This window comes from Eurytemora carolleeae, unplaced genomic scaffold (assembly GCF_000591075.1).
Source record: "Eurytemora carolleeae unplaced genomic scaffold, Eaff_2.0 scaffold164, whole genome shotgun sequence".
NCBI lineage: Eukaryota > Metazoa > Arthropoda > Copepoda > Calanoida > Temoridae > Eurytemora > Eurytemora carolleeae.
Window position 1 is genome coordinate 170,339 of NW_019396218.1, and position 21,517 is coordinate 191,855.

At 33.9% G+C, this 21,517-nt stretch overlaps 1 protein-coding gene across 1 annotated transcript; it reads left to right on the top strand.

The window, feature by feature from the left end:
- Nucleotides 1–2,891: 2,891 nt before the first annotated feature.
- On the top strand, nucleotides 2,892–20,841 carry LOC111698458 (dynactin subunit 1). Its single transcript, XM_023468804.1, has 31 exons — nucleotides 2,892–3,012; nucleotides 4,944–5,012; nucleotides 5,321–5,368; nucleotides 6,037–6,088; nucleotides 7,380–7,431; nucleotides 7,695–7,759; nucleotides 8,159–8,251; nucleotides 9,053–9,112; nucleotides 9,526–9,610; nucleotides 9,762–9,850; nucleotides 10,463–10,511; nucleotides 10,645–10,720; nucleotides 11,039–11,146; nucleotides 11,608–11,738; nucleotides 12,228–13,167; nucleotides 13,877–14,001; nucleotides 14,453–14,541; nucleotides 14,986–15,041; nucleotides 15,150–15,340; nucleotides 15,488–15,639; nucleotides 16,242–16,382; nucleotides 16,521–16,632; nucleotides 17,143–17,264; nucleotides 17,608–17,699; nucleotides 18,115–18,189; nucleotides 18,882–18,956; nucleotides 19,549–19,772; nucleotides 20,011–20,081; nucleotides 20,266–20,329; nucleotides 20,570–20,672; nucleotides 20,719–20,841. Exons 1-31 carry the CDS (start codon nucleotides 2,944–2,946, stop codon nucleotides 20,839–20,841), a joined length of 3,801 nt encoding a protein of 1,266 aa, XP_023324572.1. The 5' UTR covers nucleotides 2,892–2,943.
- The last annotated feature ends 676 nt before the right edge of the window (nucleotides 20,842–21,517 follow it).

Genomic DNA, 21,517 nt, shown 5'->3' on the forward strand with positions numbered 1-21,517 from the left:
TATAATTAGAAAAGCATAATTTTTTGGTTCGTTTCCGGCTTTCAAAACAAGTAATAAATTCTCAGTTTGTTGATCGGTTTCCTGTTTTTTTTAGATCCGTTTCCGTAAATTTTTGGTCCTTTTCTAGTTTTCAGAAAAAAGTTATAAATTTTCAGTTTGTTGATCGGTTTCCTTTATTTTTCGATCCGTTTCCGTAAATTTTTTATCCTTTTCTGGTTTTCAGATAATGTTATAAATATTCAGTTTGTAGGGCATAAATGTACATGTTAAAAGTACATTAGGCTGCAGGGCTTTATCTAGAAATTTTGTGACAGATTAAAGACCTAACTTTGTGGCAGATTTTATGAACTAGGATACTTTCATAGCAGATTCATGTGTTTAAATGTTGTGGCAGTTTTTTAATGTGTCTTTTCTCGAATTACAAGTTTACAAGTAATTTATAGAGAAGCCTTTGAAATTGGCAGCTTCTCTTTGTTTCCTTGCTTTTCTGTATCAATGCTTTTTAAAAGCTAGATATAAATTTGAGAAATAACATCGTCTTCATTATAAATTGCTATAATCCCCTACCACCATATATACAATGAATTGATAAGACAATTATTTTCTTTGTTTTTATTTGTTTTTGACAAAATATATTTTTAATTTTTAATTTAATCTACATTTTTTATATTTTCTTCTTTGATTTTTCGAAAATTTAACGTGTTTTTATTAAATAAAGAAATTAAACCGAAATTTTGTTTTTGATTTCAATTGGGAAGATCAAAAAAAGCGAAAGCTGAGAATTTAAAACTTACTTAAAAAACCAGAAACTTACCAAAAATAAGTGGAAACGGATTGTAAAAAAGGAAACCAACCAACATGCTGAAATTTTTTTACTTTTTCTGAAAACCGGAAACGAACCAAAAATTTGCGGAAACGGATCAAATAAAACAGAAACCCGACCACCGAACTGAAAATTTATCACCTTTCTGAAAATCGGAAACGGGCAAAAAATTTGCTGAAACAAATAGAAAAAAAGGAAACTGACCAACAAACAGAAAATTTATAACTTTTTTAAAACCCGGAAACAAACCTAACATGTGTGGAAACAGATCGAAAAAAAGGAAACCAACCAACAAAATGAAAATTTATAGCTTTTCTCAAACACTGGAAATGAACCTAAAATATGCGGAAACGATTCGAAAAAAAAACAGGAAACCAATCAACAAGTTTTCATGCTTTCTCTGTTAACCGGAAACGGACCAAAAAAATATTTAGGGGAGAAGCATGGGCCAATTTCAGTAGGTGCTTGATCCACCTACAACATCCCCCCCCCTCCATATTCTCAGAACCATAACTACTGCAATTAAAATAATTTTTAATTAAACATTATCATAACAGTTCTAATGTAAAGGTTAAACATACTCGGAGAGTACACACATGCTCTGCCCAATTGTTGTGGGTTTTGCTTAGACTCCGCAGTCTGCTAGAACAGGCAGGAGGCCAAGGGCTACTGCTATTACAGGCAAGGGACCAAGAGCTACATATTTTACAGGCAAGGGGCCAAGAGCTACATATTTTACAGGCAGGGGGCTGAGGGCTACAGCTATTGCACGCAGGGGGTTGAGGGATACAGCTATTGCAGGCGGGGGGCCGAGGGCTTCAGCTGTTAACTTCTAAGAATTTTGATTNATAAATAAATACTAATTTGTTCATGTACAAAATTACAAGGAGGGGGGCCGGGGGGGGGTCCTATAATCGTTCTTCAGGACAGACCCGTCGCAGCGCCCGGTCCCTTAGCATTTCTTAGTTGCGGTGCTTGGCCCCCTAGCCGCAGCGCTCGGCCCAGTAAGTGTCTAAACCTTACATTTTGTATTTGTATTTACTTTAGTAATCATCTGCTATACTTTATACAATTTATTTAATAGAAATTGTAATTCTCTTGTCGATCCAATTTTCTAAAGAAAGAATGAATTAAGGGTCTGTCTTAGGAAACGGTTTTTCGTACCGCGCTGTCCATTTTGCACATGGCTAATATTTTTCACACACATACAACAATATTTATTTTTATTATTACAGGTCAGGCTAGATTAAGACAATTTCTAGTAGGCTGAACGCTGCGGCCACATTTCTTTCTTTCGCCATATTTAGCATATAAGCTCTGTAAAAAATGGATTAAGGGGGAGAGGGGGGTGAAAATTTGCATTTCCTATGAAATTACCGCATTTAGGTGTACACATGTTATACATTCATGTTTCGCGAGTGTTTTAGTACCTTACTTGGACCTCGCTAAGTATCCAAGTTAGTTTTAGCTATTCAAAGACCTTCTAATTCTCTCTCTCTCTTTATCCTAGTTTTTTTTTTCTACCTAGCCATCTTTCTCCCTTCCCCTTGAATCAACACTTGGGTCTTCTCTCTTTATTCTTGATCCCAATATAGAGTTGCTAAAAATACAGGGGGTTAATTTTATGAACACACATATTTTTAGGAATGTATAAAATCAAACATGAAGAACAAGATTTAGATTGGACTTTTTTCAATTCTTTGTGGAGAAAATAAATAAAAACCTTTCAGTGCGGGTATCAGGTTACAGATACTTTAGTGGAAATAATCACTACATTTTGTATTCTGTAATTATTTGACTTGAAAATCAATCATGATTTGCTTAGGGAAAGTAGACATTTTAATAATTCAATGGAAAAAGCTTTGATATAAATATTGCTTCCCAGCCACCACTTTAACATAATATTTTACAGTAAACATAAACAGTATTTTTATTTTGTGTATCTCCTGGGACTTTCTCTCTCCTCCTCTTTATACAGGAACATGAAAAATATAGATATAATTAGAAAAGCATAATTTTATGCAGAACAATTGACATGGTCCAATTAGAGTCAACCACAGTCCTCATGAATATTTTGCAAATATTCCCTTTTATTAAAAGTTTCAGATTGGAAGGTCGGAATGTCGACGGGGAAGGATGCTAAGGTTGGAGACAGGGTAGAGCTCGCGGAGAAGGATTGCGCGGGGAAGGTAATTACTAATTATTTGTAGTACAATGAGAACCAGAATATTGAGGAATAAATGACGTCTATGTTTATTTACTTATCAAGTTTCGCGAATTATATTGTCATTTGCAATGACAACTTTCTCTTACTGCAACTGGTTCATTTCTAAGAATGTCAATGAGATTTTTTTACTAAGAATTTGTTCCTTTGTACAAACACCTTGGCGACATTTATAATTAAAAGAATTTTTTTCTGGTTCTCATGGTTAGATAAGTATCAATTAGAGCTTGATAGAAATGTTTGCGCAGAGCTCATGTACAGTTTTAGGGTTTTTACTTTTTCATCGCTGAATCGGGGACATGAATGAACTTCTGGGTAACATGTCAGGGGTACGTGCATATTATCTAGAAAATTTCAAGAAAAAAAAAAATAGGTTCTGATAACGGGGGGTTGCTTCTAAGTGGTCCCAGGAAACTCCCCAGCTATCTCACCAAAATCTAAAAACTTATCTTCTCAATCAATATGATTAATTGATTGAAATCATATTTTTCTCCAAAATTTGCAGTGCTAACAGTCATATCTCCAGTTTCAAGCAAGCTATAGAAAAGAAAAAAGTATTTCTAGAATTCTCAAAAATCTAAGTAAAGAAATCCTTTTTTATGCCTCTAAGATGTAATTTGAGTACTGAAAGCGTTAAAATGGCGCAAAGTATTTTCTATGAAATTTTTAAATTTAGCAGATTTTGAGACACAACTACAGTAGCTCCAGCATGCCTTAGCAAGAAAATATTTTTCTGAACTAATAATTATGATTCAGACTGAGCTGGTTTGTAATTCTCAAATCTAAATTGCAAGTTGGTTGGGTTATTAGGGCGCAAAATTATATTTTCGCTTTTATAGAAATTTTTTTTTGTTATCTGAAAATAACTAATTATTACATTTTTCACTACAAAATCTTGTTAATTAATTTTTAATTTGGCTGTAAAATAATTATTCTAAAAAAGTTTTTTTTGTTAAAAGTTTAATTTTGACTGCTAAGTTTAGATGAATGAAAAGGTCATCATAAAAATGGGTTAAAAACATCAAATCGAGCATGATATTAACACATAACTTATTTGTTACTTCTGCAATAAAAAAATTATTATTTTAAATGTTTGAAAAATTTGAAAATCATTGAAAATTCGAAATTATTGAATATTAATCGTTAATAAAATCCGTTCAAATAGACATACAGTTGAAAGTGTGGAAAGAGATGGAATTTCTTTAAATAAATGCAACTTAGATGGTTGAACTTATAAATGATATACCCAAAACACAATTACAACATGTATCAAATTGAGTTTACTTTAAAAAGGCAAAAGTTTCTCAAGGTATATAAGCAGTTAACATGCCCAGAAGTTCATAAAGTTACGCCCTTATATCACCACCACCATCTTACACTTGACGTGGAAAAGTTACTAAACAAATTGTACAAACTAGGCTATTTAAGAACTTTCTTGTCTTGAGCCTGTTGGAAACCAGACTTATGTTTTAAAATCTATGAGCCCTTATAGCGCCTCCAGTATTAATGTAACAATTAGAACTTAAAGTTAAGTCCGATTTGAGAATTCTAAAAATATTTTTCCCTTGTCTATAGATTGCTTGGAACTGAAGAGTTGACTGTTAGCCTGGTAAATGTTTGAGAAAAATATGATTTTAATCAATTAATCAATGTTGCATGAGATTTTGGTAAGATAGCTGGGGAGTAGCAACCCCCGTTGTCAGAACCTATGGAATAATTATTTTAACCTTACATTTTTGCAGCCTGGTGTGTGGGGAAATGGCCCATATTAACTTCAACGTAATAGTATTCATTAAATAGATTAGTCAAATAAAATTGTTTAATGAGCATCTTTCCAAAATACTTATAAACACAATTTGATGACGATTACGGTATTTCTAAAAAAATTTCTCTAAGATCGCGTATATTGGGTCAGCCCAATTTTCTGGAGGAAAATGGTATGGAGTCATTCTTGATGAACCGAAGGTAAATCTACATAAACTCTTCCCCCCTCCCCGGCCCTCATAATCTACATGGATTGTACATCCCCCTTTCTTAAATCCTCCTCAATCCAGGTAAATCTACATAAACTCTTCCCCCCTCCCCGGCCCTCATAATCTACATGGATTGTACAACACTTCACATTAATTTTAGTAGAAAAAGTTGATAAAATATTGATAAAATGTCAACTTTTGTATAATAACATTTAAACAATCTTTAAACAATAATCTTGCATTATTTTTGAACAGATTTATTTTCTATTTATTTTAAAAAAGATTTTTTGAATATTTCAGGGAAAGAATAATGGAACTATTGGTGGAAAAAAATACTTCACATGCGAGGAATGAACAACAAATTTGTTATTTTTTTGGTTCGATTTGGTTTCAATTAATATCCATATCCATATATATATCAATTTAAAATTCGGTGATGGTGATGGACCAATCCTCTGTAGAGTAAAAAAGTGGATGTTAGTTCCACATTTATTGAAAATATATTTCGGTCTGGGTTAACCCTCGTCAGTTCTAACGATATATCAAACAAGTTAAAATAAACCTTTTCTTTTAAGTCTTCATTTCCACTATACAACGTCTGAACATTTGACTTTTTTGATTAACTTTAAACCTAATTTTCTTTAAGCTATCACGTCAACATTTTCGCCTTATTTTAATGTTTTCGACCCAATCCTCAACTCCCAATCAATACGAAATCCAATGATTTTAAATGCATTAAGAGCATATATGCAATATGCTAGGACAATGTATCATTTACGCTCAGATAAATTAGATTCAATTGAAATTTGAAATTTAAACCCCGAAGAATTCAATTATAAACCCGAAACCATTCTAATTCGTATAAGAGTTAAAACATATCTATGTAAAGGACCTCCACAAATACGTTTTTAGATTATCAGGATTCAATGAAAATGCTTAATAAACAGGTTTTTTTTATGAAGGAATGCATATTGCTTGATAAATTGTATTTGACACATTCTTTGTTCATCTAACAGCCGGGACATGGGGTGTTTGTTCGTGTTTCACAGATAACGGCGGTGTTGCCAGGTATTCAATAGAAAAGGGACTGTCAACATAATTTAAGGGTTCAACGATACCTTATATTCCTTTATTGAAGCAACAGTGGTCTTTCCATCAGGAAAAGTTTTAAATTCTCACAATTTCCTTCACTGACTTTGCAGCATAAATATTTTTGCACGGAGTAACCACTTTTAAAATTCATCCTATGATAAGACACATGTTTAATGGGTATCGTTGTAATTCAGACCGAGTCATTTTTTTTATTATTTTAATAAATCTTATATATCCCTCAGTTGTGTTTTTATTCTAACAGCTAAACCCTTGAAAAATGCAGGAGTGTATATTTTCTCGAAAAATCATTTTTCTTCCCCGCCCCCTTCTGAAAATCATTATTTTCCCACAAGAATTGGGGAAGATCATTGAATTTGTGGGTTAAAATCATCAAAAATCATATCTGAAAAATATACACCCCTTGAAAAATGTTAGTTTACTTTAAAGAGAAAAGTTTCGAATGTTAAAACGTTGCTAAAAGTTTAACTTTTTATTTCTGAATTTTTAAATAAATAATGAATACATTTTCATTTGAGTTTGGGATGGATGTAAACAAATTTTGTTTACGACAACCAAACCTTCTTGGTACATTAAGAGCAAAGAGAATTTTTTTTTTAGTCCATTGAATAACTTCATTGGGGACACACTTTAAAGGGATAGCCACTTTTTAATAGTTATTAAATAATCATTTTTAAGCTGAATTTAAAAAGAATCCTCAACCCAAACTTTGTCATAAGGGAATTTAGGTTAGGGATTCAAAGTATATGGGTTTCCACCGTAAGTTAATTTTACTTGCGCGTAATTGCGGGCCCTGTAATTTCCGCGCAATTCCGCACAATTCCGCGCAATAAGAAAACAGTTGCGCGCAATTCCGATTGGAAACCCGTTTTCAGTGCTTACGATCCATTTAATTTTGATGCGGATCCGGATCCTGGATCCGCAATGAAAAAGAATGGATCCGGATCCAGGTCATTTCTTTAAGATTACTGTATTTTTTTTAACAAAAATAATTTTCAAATTTTTTGTTTTATTTTTTTTCGCATATTTTTATCCAAAAGCTCGATGAACCATTCAGAAATGAGGAAATGTGTATAATCTCTCTTTTTTTCAAAAGTTCAGATTTTGGTTTTAGGAGCAAAAAAGTTTTTTTTTGCAGTTTTTGGTTGATAATTTCTCCCTTGGATCCGGATCCAGGAAGCCAAAATCTTGCGGATCCAACGGATCCATATCCGGATCCTAAGCAATGCCGTTTTTAATCCCTATTTAGGTTCGAATGAGAATTCTCCTGGCAAGAAGACTCCAAATAAAGTCCCCAGCAGGAAATATTTAATTTAAAAATTTAACTTTTATTTTTTCACTTAAGCAAAACTGTCGAGATGTGATTTTTTGTTGGCAATTTTCCTGTTCGTTAACTTATGTTTATTGTACTCATGGTAGTTTCTTAATTAGTAAAATGTAGTCTTAATTTTTTGGAATACATTTATGTCATTTTGTTAACATTTTTACCATTAGTAATTAATATCTATTAAAAAATGTGCCTGCACAATATCTTAAAAGTATATTTAAATATTTGTTATTAAAGGGAAAACAGTATGAGTAATCTAACTCAGAGACAGAAAAGTGATCTGGCCAGATCTGCTAAAAAAGGTTTTCATTCTTCAGCTGGATTTTTTTTGTTGAAATGCTATTTTCTTATCAAGGTTTGGGGAAAAAAAGAAAAAAAGGAAAAAGGAAAAAGGAAAAAGGGAAGGGGAAAAGGAAGAGAAAGGTGGAAGAGGGAAAGGAAAAGGGGAAAGAGGGAAGGGAAAAGGGGAAAGAGGGAAGGGAAAAGGGGGAAAAGGGAAGGGAAAGGAAAAGGGGAAAGAGGGAAGGGAAAAGGGGAAAGAGGGAAGGGAAAAGGGGAAAGAGGGAAGGGAAAAGGGGGGAGAGGGAAGGGAAATATCTGAAAGGTCCAGTTGTGCTTCTGATTAAGTGCAAGTCTGATCTGATTTTAATTCTTTTTAATTACCATTATTTGAAAATTATAACAACTGATTTTAACTCTAGATGCTTCTGCAACTCCTAAACGTCAGCAGAGTGACTTCAACAAGCCCAGTGAGGTCAGCGAGCAAATGGAAACTGTCAAGGAGGGGGAGGAAGGTTGGAAGTTTTTGCTGATTATATATCCCCCCCCCTCTAGGATTTGTAGGGTATTCTCGCTGAATTGGGATAAAATAAATGACTTTTTGTCTAAAAAGTATCAAGGTGGTGCCGTGATGGGGATTTTTTTCCTCACCAAATTACTAAAATTGCAAAAAAAAAGACGAGTAAAATGTCAAAAAATAATTTTTTTAAAAGACAAAATACCAATAAATATGAAAAGAGTTTAATCAATAAAACAAAAATTAGATGCTATTAAACAAATTAACAAATTAAACAAATTAACAGAATTATTCCTTGTATTGTAGCCTGCAGGTCAAGATACATTGTCTGCAGGTTGATAGATAATAATAATAATAACATGCATTTAATCTGCCTTATTTTAATAACAAAAGAAAAAGAAGAAACTTTTAATGCAGATTTACTATGTTAACTACTGTCGGTCTGGGGATCCCACATTGGGGGTCTTTCACGATCTTTTTTATTTCATTTCATTTCAACTCCTCTTTAGGGGTCCTTGGAGTAATCCTACAACTAAACTACACTAAATTAAAACTTATCGCAATGATGGGATCTGGGCTGCTTGATACCGCTTACTTGGGTTTAAATTTTGCAAGTGAATAATGGACAGTGCACACATCATGAGAAAACGGGTTAAACCTTTGATGTTAAATAATTTAAAGGCACAGGTCGGGGAGAGAGCAAAATTTTGGGGAAAAAAGAAAATAAAGAAGGTGTCCGAGTTTCTACACACAATGCATAACCTTTATTTTATTATTTTTTTAATATTTTTATTTTTAGATCCTGGAATACAAGTTGGAAGTAAACTAATTCAACCTAGAAGTCGTCTTCCTTTACCAGGTACAGATCAAAAGTAGAGACATCGTGTTTCAAGTTAACCTTCATTTAATTCACATCGATACCCTTAAAACTTTTAAACATCGTCATTTTGTATCTTTCAAAACGATAATTTTCCTTCATTTTCTTTGCTGCGCTGAATTTGAAAATAAAAAAATTTCAGAAGATAAACTAGGATATTTCCATCAGTTTTGCTCAGACTAAGGTGGAAAGGGTATTGCAAAATGTGTAAATAAATCTTTAAATGGGGGTCCATTGAAATTATGTCAACATTCCCTTCAAGACCATAAAAAATTGAAGTTAAGAAGAAACCTTAAAAAAAATGTAAAAATAATAATAGCAGAAACCTACTACCTTACCCCTGATATATCCAAAAAATATCTAATTTTTTAAATATTTACTTCTGTATATTGCAGGAGCTGGCCGGCAGCCATCTTTCACAAATATAACACGGAAAAGTGTGGACAATACTCCTAAACCAGAGAAACAACCTTACCAAAGGTACAAAATAGATTTTTACGAAATTCGTCTAAGTTCTGAAAGATGATTTTTTATCAATATTACGTACTTCTCAATATTGAGCAGCTTCATAATTTGTTAACTACGATGAAAAGATTTTAATGGCCGTTGAATTACATCGTTGTTTTTTTAGAGAACGATCGTTTGTCGAGACAAATTTCGTTCAAACTCCTCGTTCTACAAATGTGACCCAGATACTGCCAGAACGGAATCCTACTCCAGGTAAAACACTTAAACGGGTGTTAGTACTTTTCTAAGCAGGGCCGGAACTGGGGGTGGGGCACGTATACCCCCCCCCCTTTCCTGTGAGATTAAATTTGAAGTAAAATAAGCGCTTTCTTTGCTGTGTAAAAGGGCTTTGACCCCATCTGCTTATAAGAGCAACTTTTCAAGTGACTCGTTAACAAACGGCATTTTCCAAAAGGAATTTTTCTATTTGTCAATTAAGGCTTACATAGGTTTGATTTCTGATTTTTTTCCTTGCGCTGTGTTCAGGAAACACTCCCTGGTCTTTCCTTGGTTCGGATAAGTCACTGGGGAAAAGGTTTACTGGAAAATGTACTTGTAAGAAAATTCTTTTGCGTTGATGCACTGCACCCTGAGGGCGGTCTGGGGGTTAATGTCGGGTTCCCTTACAGATCTTGATATTATCATATTGAGTAAATATCATCAGCAAAAACAAGGCAATTTACAAAAAAAACTGACCTACAGTACACAAAGTAAACACATTTAATCGTGCACATTTTCTATTGCAATTAAGATCCAACACTGTTCATCTCATATTGAAATAAACATAGAATTTTAACCATTATTAATGTTATTTATGTATACTAGGGGCCCGGAGTTCTTCTAATTCTAGTGCTAGTGCAAGTCCATCGCTAAGGAACCCCCAAAAAAATTTTAGAATGAATTATCTAAAGTTTGATCCTATAGTTATTATACATGTAAGCAAAATAAAAATAAAAATATAAAAAATCCAGTAAAAAAAGTTTTAATTTATTTGGTTTGGTTTGCAGCACCGTTATGCTCTCAGAGAAAATGGAGGAAAAGGTTCAAAACATTCAGCTACAACAGGAGATCAATAATTATAAGGTTGGTAGTGTGAGTTGAAGAAGGTTTGTCGTGTGATTAATTGATTAAGGGAGGTTGGTCGTGTTATTGATTGATTGTTGGTGATGACTTGATTTATTAATTGAAATTGGTAATGCAATTTATTGATTTGAAGAGAAAGACACTATCATTAGTCATTATTTATTTTATAGTTAGACAAGGATTTGTGATTTATTTTCATTGATTTTATTGTAAATGATTCTTTGACATTGTTTTTTTTTCAAAATCCACCTAGAAAAATCGACAAAAAGGCGATTTTTTATTAATTGATACTTTTGTTTAAATTTGTGAACTGTGTAGGACGAGATAAGAGACTTAGGAGAGAAGCTGGAGACCTTGAAGGTGAAGAGAGCCCAGGACAAGGAGAAGATGAAGGACTTTGAGAAGATTCTTCTTCAGAACGAACAGGTGACAAGCCAGAGTGAAGTCGTTTGTTGGATATTTGATTGTTGAGACATGAATTTATTTATTGGATGATGATAAATTGCTAGATAATTGATTGATTTTAATTGTTGCTTGATAGTTGATCGATTGATTTATTTGTTGGTTTATTAATTGTGTGACTGATTGATTTACTGGGTTATTGATTTGGTGATTGATTGATTTATAGATTGATTGGTTTGATAGTTAATTGACTGATGATAGTTATTATTTAAATATTAAATTTAACTTCTTAACTATTAAAATAGATAATTAATCTCTTATTCTTATTTTTATATCGTTCAAGTCACTGTTTAGAATTTTAATCGATTTCTCGATTGATTGAATGATTGATTTCGGAACAAATTTTATTTGATATTTATTTACTTATTTTCTTTATATCGAAATTAGTAAATTGAATTGATTGATAATTGTTTACTTTATTACAGTTGATCGAGTTTAAGTCTCGTATTATGGAATCCCAGTCTACGCTGCAGAAGGAGTTACAGAAGGCCAAGCATGATGCTAGGGAGGCTGTGGAGGCCAAGGATCGTCATGCCGAAGAGATGTCTGATCTCAGGTAGACAGGGGTAACATAACCTTCAAAAAACATAGTTTTATCAACCTTTTTCATAGATTAACTTTTTTTTATAAACTTCTTTCTCCGCTTATTTGGGGGGGGGGGGTAAATAATTTTTTGGGCTAAAAGTTGATGTTCAATTTTTCATTTTCTAATCGTGGAAAAGCATGGTTAATTCTTCAAATTATCAACCCCTGCGAGGCTGCGAGGTAGATGTGCATTTTTGTAAATAATTTAAGTCTATGTTTTCAAGTCTTGTATATTAATGACAATTTATGGACAGGATTTATCTATATTTTCTATTTTACTTATTTTCTAATACTAATACTTATTGTATAAAATTTACTTCTTTGGGATGTGATCGATTTTTGAAAAACGTGACTAAACCCCGATTCCCTAAATTATGCCATGGCTAGATGATTTTAATACATCATCTGGCCATTGGATAATAGTATTTTATCTAATTTTACTTAAGTCTTTTTTGTCTAGCGAAACTGTTGAGATGGCCACCCTAGACAAGGAGATGGCGGAGGAGAAGGCAGAGACCCTTCAGCTTGAGCTTGACGCAGCGAACGAGAGAATCGAGGAGTTAACCCTTGACCTCGAAATCATCAAGGCTGAGATTGGGCAGGACGGGAAGATGCGGGAGGACGGCGGTGTAACGACTTTCGAGCTTAAGGCTCTTCAAGCTCAGAACGAGAAGCTGCGTGAGACCCTGGTCTCTATGCGAGATCTGTCGGCTCATGAGAAGCATGAGATCACGAAGCTCACCAAGGATTTGGAGGAGAAGGTGGCAGAGCTGGCGGTGAAAACGAAGGATCTTGAGAAGTTGTCCCGTCAGGTTGAGGATATGGAGCAAACCATCTCCGATCTACAGGAGCAGGTTGATGCTGCTCTGGGTGCTGAGGAGATGGTGGAGAACTTAACCACAAAATGTTTAGATTTGGAGGACAAGGTTGTTCTCCTTATGGAGGAAAAAGCCGACCTCGAGGCCCTGCATGATATTAACGAGGAGATGCAGGAGAATGCTCGAGAAATAGAGTTGGAACTCCGTGAGGAGATTGATATGACCCAGGCGAAAATCCGGGAACTCACCCGGGAGAAGGAAGCGTCGCATGAAGTCGTCTTCGATCATGAAAATACAATCGCTAAGTTTCGCACTTTTGTCTCCCAGGTTCAAGAGCAAAATAAACAGCTACGGGAGGCTCTAGAGAAGGAAACGAGCAAACCCGTATCTGGCGCGATGGGTGTATCTCACGAGATGCTGGACTTCAAGAAAATGTTTGCCGAGACCAAGGCCCACGCCAAGGCGATCGACGTCGAGCTGCGGCGGTTGGAAATCCAGGAAGCAGGGAATCATGTCAAGTATCTGATGGCGTACATGGGAGAATCTTTCCTTTCCAGAGGGGGTGACTATGAAGCTATTCAGGTGTAAATCTGGATATTTTAAACCTAGAAATTATTATTATTAACAATCAACCTACGTTCTACAGTCAAAGTATCATGTTCTTACGGCAATAATATGTTGATCTCCAGGGACTCCAGGGTTGAGCTCCATAAACGTGTCTCTCTAAATTATTACTGTATTTTATAGAAAATTATTCGAAGTGGGATATTACTAGAGAACGATTTTTGGACCCCACCCCCTCCTATCAGTTTTGTACATGGGTCTGACAGGAAGTGTCTTAACTTAACCTAACCCGTGGCCGCAGCGCTCGGCCCCCTAGCCTGTCCAAGCCGCAGCGCTCGGCCCAGAAAGTGTCTTAACTAACCTAACCCGTGGCCGCAGCGCTCGGCCCCCTAGCCCATCCTAGCCGCAGCGCTCGGCCCAGAAAGTGTCTTAACCTAACCTAACCCTAAATAACAAAAAATAATAATAAAGTTGCTGAAAAATAAATGGTCATGTACAAAATTGATAGTAGGGGGGGGGGGCCAAAAATCGTTCTCTAGGACACACCCCAAAAAAACCCCCCCCCCCCCCTCATGAAAAAATGCAAATTAGGACTAGAGCTCATTTCATTGGTTTCCCCAGGCCTAGGATTGAAAATTATTCTCTTAAAAAATGTACCCTTTTAGTTAGATTATAAGTGAAAAGTTTTTTTTTCGTATTTTTGGAAAGAAATAATTCCCCTGTTTAGGTGATGCTACTGGTGCCCCGACTAGTCTGTAAGTCTGATATTCTCCACGGACAGATCAAGGCTCTCTTCCAACCTCCGGAGAAGATTGATTCTAACTCCGTCCTTAAAGGTCACACTGTTGACAGGTAAATATTAAAAATAGATTACGTGAAAAGTTTCATAGCCTGTTCTGTTCATTTACGTTACCGACCTAGAATTTCCCTAAAACAAGGAATGGTTTAATTTACTTAACCCTCCATGTGGATTGTGGATTAGATCTATATATCTGTTAAGACTCCCCAATAACACACAAGTGTTACCAGGTAACCACCCCTCCCTGCAATCCAGAGCCCCCTTTTGGGGTGCATGGATCATAGAGTTAGCATGTCATGTGCAATGATACTGTTATGCCCGAGTGGCAGTAAAAAATAATGTCCTGCTATTTTTGTAAAAAGTTCGCGGATTTTTTTTTCATACGATGGTAGATTTTTATTGGTCACTCTACAGTCTACAACTACTTTTTCGGGAAATTAAATTAATTTAAACGAAAGCAATAATTGTAGTTATTCTTACTTTTGTTGACATTTATTTGTTTAGACATGTGTTTGGTAGTCGGATGATTCATCTTCTCTATTCCTTGGATAAAACTTTACACCAGTTCAACCATGCTCTAAACACGTGTTCAGGGATACAATCTTCTTAGTTCGGTTGATTTGTTAAATTGCTGTATTTTAGTTGTTTGTTTTTTTCAAATTTTAGTCCTTTCTCCATATTTATATATTATCATTATTTTGTTTAAAGTTAAAGTTTGGTTTTTGTTACTTAAATGTTATTTAATTCCTCACTTATTATATTTTTGTCTTGTATTGTTTTATCTTGTTTTTGTCTGTTGGTATGATATACACTATATTTTGCCGATTACCGAAAGCAAAATTTAAAAAAAATAAAAAAATTTTAGAACGTTCTTATTTGTTCATTTGTTCATCAGTCAAAATAAAATTCTTATTTGATAAAAAAAAATGTCAACAAATGTATCGTTTTGTATTGATTTAACCTGTAAACTGTGTACAGCAGCATAAAAACCCTGAGGTTAGCTTGTTAGAGTATTAAAAGACTGTACTTATGAATAGTTGAAACTATGATGAGGGTCGGGACACTTTACCCAGAGATGACGGTACATGAGAAGGTATTATTATTATCATTGTTATCATTATCATTTATCGTTTTAAGATCGTTATTATTTTTGTTCAGAAATTAATTTAATGGACACATCTAGTTAATTTATTGTGACCAGGGGCTGGATTTCTACCTGGACCTGCTGCATAAAGGTCAACTGGACGAGAATATTCACCTGGTCAACCTGGAGAAGACGGTAAACTACTTTAACACCATCTACCCGATCCACCTGGGGGACTTGAAGACCAACTGCGGGATCTTCCTCACAGATCACGTGAAGATCTTCCTGGCTGGATTAGATAATCTCAGGTATGGAATGAGCGTTTGCTCTAAGTGCCATATTGGTTTTGGTTAATGAGTTTTCCCCAGGGGGGGGGGGGTAGGTTCGAAACGTCCCCAACCTCTCACTTTTGTTGCTTGTTTAAGAGTTTCTTAAACCTGTATTCTAACTACTAGGTGTGAGGTGCAGAGAATCCGCGTGATTATGGACGTGAAGGCGGAGAGCTCCGAGGTTGGGATCCTCCTCAAGACCCTGGAGAACCAGGTCAAGGAGTTTGAGGCAACCGTCAAGAATGTTAAACGCCGTCTTCCTCAGGACGGGTCCCAAGGTAGAGCAGCTTATTACTAATTTAAAACAACTTTGAACATTTATTTTAAGTTAAGTTTTTAGTTTTCGTTTATTTTTGTCAAAATTAACTACTTTTTGAACATAATTTTTCTTAAATCCTATTATTTTAATCCCTGTAAATATGATTCGATTTGAGTGGACATAATCACTTTAAAATCTTAAAATGAGACACCACTATCAATTATTGATTTTATATTTGTTGTTTCTTCCTGACTTTATATTTGTTGTTTTTCCTGACTTTATATTTGTTGTTTTTTCCTGACTTTATATTTGTTGTTTCTTTCTGACTTTATATTTGTTGTTTTCTTCCTGACTTTATATTTGTTGTTTCTTCCTGACTTTATATTTGTTGTTTCTTCCTGACTTTATATTTGTTTCTTCTTGACTTTATATTTGTTGTTTCTTGACTTTATATTTGTTGTTTCTTCCTGACTTTATATTTGTTGTTTCTTCCTGACTTTATATTTGTTGTTTCTTCCTGATTTTATATTTGTTGTTTCTACTTGACTTTATATTTGTTTTTTCTTTCTGGCTTTATATTTGTTGTTTCTTCCTGACTTTATATTTGTTGTGTGTTCCTAGGTCCCATCACGTTCCCTGAAAGTGTTGGCGTTACAATCACCCAGTGCGCCACCAACCTGGCGCAGGTGATTAAGGTCATGGATACCTTCGGGAAGGCCGCGATGGTACTTGCCATCTCTGATCCAGATTCAGGAGTTCCAGGTAAATATTTTATAATATGTTAAACGTAAAATTTAGTGTTTATACAAAATTTCTATTCAAAATAGTAAATAAATTATTAATATGTGGATAAAATCAGTTAGATTATGATATTATAAGTATAAGTATTTTTATTATTAGGACCTAAACTCCACGAGGCTCTCCTGGATGCTATTGAAGCTAGAGTAGAGGGAGGAGAACAGAGTCTAGAGTTTATTTCAAAAAGTTTGGCTCTAGCACTTGCTAAACTTGGGTAACTTATCAATTGTCCATTATATAAATACAATGATGGCTGTCTTTGATTTCAATTTGTTTTAATTTATATTAAGCGGTCAATTAAAAAAGCTTCTCTTCAATTGCTTGTAAAAAAGCTTGTTAACGATTAAAACTAAAAAAGTCGTCTTCATTATATTGGTAAGATCGCCTACCACCGTTGGATAATTGGAAGGAATTATTGATAATTGGTGGATGGATTGATTAGTTTATTGTTAATTGTTATTAGTTTATTTTCATTGATACATTTAAAGTTTTGTTGATTTCATTTGATAAATAGAATGCATGTATAAATAATAAATATTCAAATAATTAAGAATTGGAGTTGGGTTAGTTGGTTGAATGATTGCTTGGCTGATTAATTTCTGAATTGATTGATTGACAGGTTGATTGATTGATCAGTTGATAAGTTGATTGATTGATTGCGTATTAGATAATGATTTATAGTGTAATAGCAATGCGGAGATGTGAATGATTGATTGATTTTTAGTGTGATAGCAACGGCTATACAGAACGGTGAATATGATTTCGACGGTACGCGGGAGGAGAAGGGAGTTCAGCCAATCTTTATCCGAGCAGAAGCTGTCAAGGCGGAGATTAAAGAAGCAACAGGTAGATTGTACAATAATCTCAGGGGTATATATTTTCTAGAAAACTATCCCCTCCTCCCCCCATCTCTCTCCCTTTTCAAACTATCCCGTCCTCCCCCCATCTCTCTCCCTTTTCAAAATGTTTAAAAAAATTTAGTTTGAAGGAAAACTCTCCTACTGGCAAGAATGAAAATTATTTCTAAGAAGACATAATTAATCATACACCGTTTTAAATCTTTGTATCTTTTAAGATAGCAATTTGATACCTTTTATTAGAAATGGGGGAAGTATTTCCTCTTTCTCAATTATCCCTGAATTAGACTTGAAATTCCTGAAAAGAAGTTTTCAATTTATTTTCTCATTAGGTTTGAAGTATAAATTGGAAGCGAAGGATATGGATATCAAGGAGCTAAAGAAGCTCGTCAAGATGAAACAGGACGAGCTCTCCGAGATGCAGGTCGGTCAATTACATTAAAGGGATTTAGACGATAATGTCAGGGGATAGGGTTGCATGTGGAAGATGTTGGCGTTTTTCTAGTGTGAAAAGTGTTAAATTTCTGCAAGCCAGTTGTCCAACAATAATTGTTAATTAGCCAATTTTTTCAGTTAATAACTAATGGATATCTCATTTAATCTTCACCAGACAAAGCTTTTCAGGTTGCCGTTTTAATTCAATGGTCACTTGAAATTACGCATACAGTCATTTTAGGCTCATTTGGAATAATAAGCATGCTATTTGATTAAAGGATTTTCGGCTTTCGACGGAGATTCCAGGAAAGTTATTAAGTTTTAAAGGTTTTGTTAAATCTTATTCCTGTTGTAACTTTTCACAGAAAATTTCTTTTTATTATATTAATTTTATTATTGAATAGGTTCGGAAGGATTTACTTGAGAAGAAACTTTCTGATACTAATAGAGATAGTGATCTGATGGTAGAAAAACTACAGGTAGGTTTATTCATTTCATTCGTGTAGATGTTCGTAAATTCATTTTTTTTATTCAAGAAAAGGAATGGGTTAAATTCAGGGGCGGATATATGATTTAAGTGAGGGGGGTGCTAGATTTATTTCGGAACAAAAAATCCAGATGTAGGAACCAAAAAATGCGCTGCAGGAGAAAATTTTTTTTAATAGATATCTTTTTCTGTTTTGCACTAGGTTTTCTTTCCCTTAATTGCTACTGAGAAGCNGTATCCGCCCCTAGTTAAATTGCAATGATGACCTAAAACCCTGTCTTCCCAAAAGAGTTCCCAATTTTGTTAATAATTTTTTAGTAAAAGTTGAACTTCCTTTATTTTTGCTAAATATTCTGTGATTGTTTTTTTTAAATTGCCCATGCTTTATGGTGATTTGAAAATATCAAGGTATACATTAAATGGGGTCAATTTTTACAATTCAACACTTTGCTCAGTTGAAATAAAATGGAATTGGATATACCAAAAAAAAAATTAGAAACGAATGTATTTTCAATTTTTTTTTTTGTAAATTAGAAATCCCAATTTTACTGAATTCAGAAACATAAAAATCTTCAAATTGTCTGTTAAGAATTGAATATGTTGGAGGCAATTAACAGATATCTCTTATAATTGTTTATGGAACCCCCCCCTCCTATCTTTATTTTATGAAAACATTGTTTGCAGAGGAAGCTGGATGATGCCAACAACTTGTTGTTGAGGAAAAATAAGGAGTTTGACGAGACATTAGATTCCCTTCAGGTACATAGTGTCCAAATATTAGATTCCCTTCAGGTACATAGTATCCAAATATTAGATTCCCTTCAGGTACATAGTGTCCAAATATTAGATTCCCTTCAGGTACATTGTGTCCAAATATTAGATTCCCTTCAAAATTTCGAAATTTGGAAGTTGTTTGAGGGCCTCCTTAAGCAGAGAAAGATTAATAATGCGGGAGATAATTAATTTCTTTATCAAATTTCACGAGTTAAAAAATATTAAAATTATATTTTTGTTGTACCTTGTTTTGCATTGGTGAAATCAAAAAAAAATCGACTTTTGAAAATTACCCTGTATGGTAACATGGGAGTTCGATCTTATACTGGGTAGAGTCATAGAACCTCTCTTAAATCTTTTAGCAACTAGAGAGGTTCAGACTGAAACCCCGATGTGTGTAAGGACTTTATAAACTCAGACCTGAAACATATTTGATTTGATAAAAATTTTTATCTTAAACTTTTAGTTTTGAAAATAATATGACAAGTTTAATTTTTGCATTAAATTATAGTGTTAGCCATAAAACAATCTTCAAATGATCTAATTTTCAGATTGAAATTTGTTTTGAATATTTTAGGCGGACATTGACAGTCTTGAATCGGAGCGAGGTGTTCTCAAGGACAAAATGACCCAAATGTCTAAAAAGGCATTGATCCAAGGACTCTCCAAGTCCCAGAATCTGGAGGGACCGATTAGCCTTGGTCCAAGTATTCCTAGTCCTGTACGGGACTCACCGCTACTTGTACAACAAGTGGCAGATATGCGGGCAGCTGTACATAGTCTGCAGTACAGTAGAGCCAGGTATATAAGACATAAAACAAAACAATAAACAATAACGTTATCAATAGAATTCAGTTAATATATCGCTACATCACAGAAAAAGAATTGAAATGTGTACTAAAAAAAGTTTTATCTTTCTAACTTAACAATTAGAATTGCCATTGGTATGTCAAATTTATTACTAATGTAATTTTAAAAATTTTAAATGAATTTTTAGAATGGACTTATTTCAATTTTATTTTGATTTTTGTTGTTCTAGGATTCAAGGCCAGGATATGAGGGATAGATTAAGCAAGCTAAAACCTATAAAAGTACCAAAGAGAATAATTGGTAAATTTAAATTTTTTTGTTTATTTACATTATTTTACATTGTTTGTTACGAAAAGCTTGATTTTTATGATAAGGTCTAAATTGAATCTTTAAAAATTCTTGCGTGCAGACTAAGATCTATTAATCCGAATTGATGCTGAAAAATAAAGGATCAAAATTATCAATAAATATTTTTTAATTGTAGGAGAAACTACGGAAAAGGGTGATAAGGGGAAAGAAAGTAATTCTGAACTTGGTGATTTAATGAGGTAAATTTTTCTAGATCAACGAGGAGGGTTGGTGGAAGGGGTAGGAAAGGGTCATGCGTAGTAGCAAGAAGGAAGGGTTAGCGGTAGAGCCACGAACGGAAAGCCAGGAGGCTGTTTTTGAATTTTTTTAGAAATTTATCTTATAAATATGATGTATTAGGAGCTCAACGTAACATAGTCATCGGAACATAATGACTGTTCGACGTAGATTTAATGTTATAATAATAATAATGAAAATAGGAGATGTAATACGGCGCGAAGCTCCCTGTTTTCTCTTCTCTGTTCCCAGGAGGTTGTTGATATCACAAGAACCAAGGCTGGAGTCTCTAAGCTAAACCACAAGGTCAGTAAATATTCTTAAAATATAGAATATATCTAATATTGTTTAGGACTATGCTCTGATAGGACGGATAAAGTTAGGACAAGAACCTAACCAAGCAGAGAATGGATCTGTTCCACTAATCTTAAACCTGGAACAGCTCAAGCAAATTCATTCAACCATCATGGTTTGAAACGTTTCGAGAATTTTGTTAACAAAAAAGTTAAATCAATCGCATTTTATATTAAACCCTTATATTAATATTAGGATTTTGGAATAAGATTAGTTAGCACATTCCTGTATGTATAAAAAAATTGTTTACAAAATGAGCATTGTTTGTTTTGAAAGTGAATAAGACTGTTTGTTAACATTATGAGCAATGTTTTTTTTTGTACACAAAGTGAGAAAGCAATGTTTGCTTACATGGTTGGCAATTTTTTTGTTTACTTAATTTGACAAAAAATGTTTTTTTCTGTAGTCTGCAACTTTTGTTTACATCTTGGTTACCTAATGCGTAATGTTAGTTTACAAAAAAGCAATGTTTGGTTACAAAATAAGTAGTTTTTTTTGCAAACAACATAACGTTAATATCATGAAACACGTTTTAAATGTTTTTAACGTTTTATAATCATCATCGCACTAAGCCTTTAATTTTTTATGCTTCACTTTATTCTATGTTATAATAATCATGATTTTTGATTTTATTATGAACTTCTTATGCGCAATTTTAAAAACCATTGAACAAAAATATTGTTAGATTATTAGTTATTGATAATGTGATAAATATAAATACTAACTTAATAAAATTAAAAAAAAAGGTTGCACCTGTGTGCATATGAAGTTTCTTGGACGCAGAAAAATGTGTGTGC

Bases quoted from the DNA above. Each gene is read 5' to 3' on its own strand.
- LOC111698458 (XM_023468804.1), top strand. From the start codon at position 2,944: ATGTCGACGGGGAAGGATGCTAAGGTTGGAGACAGGGTAGAGCTCGCG. The intron at 6,089-7,379 runs GTATTCAATAGA...ATCCCTATTTAG, and splicing joins GATAACGGCGGTGTTGCCAG to GTTCGAATGAGAATTCTCCT. The intron at 15,640-16,241 runs GTAGAGCAGCTT...GTGTGTTCCTAG, and splicing joins TCCTCAGGACGGGTCCCAAG to GTCCCATCACGTTCCCTGAA.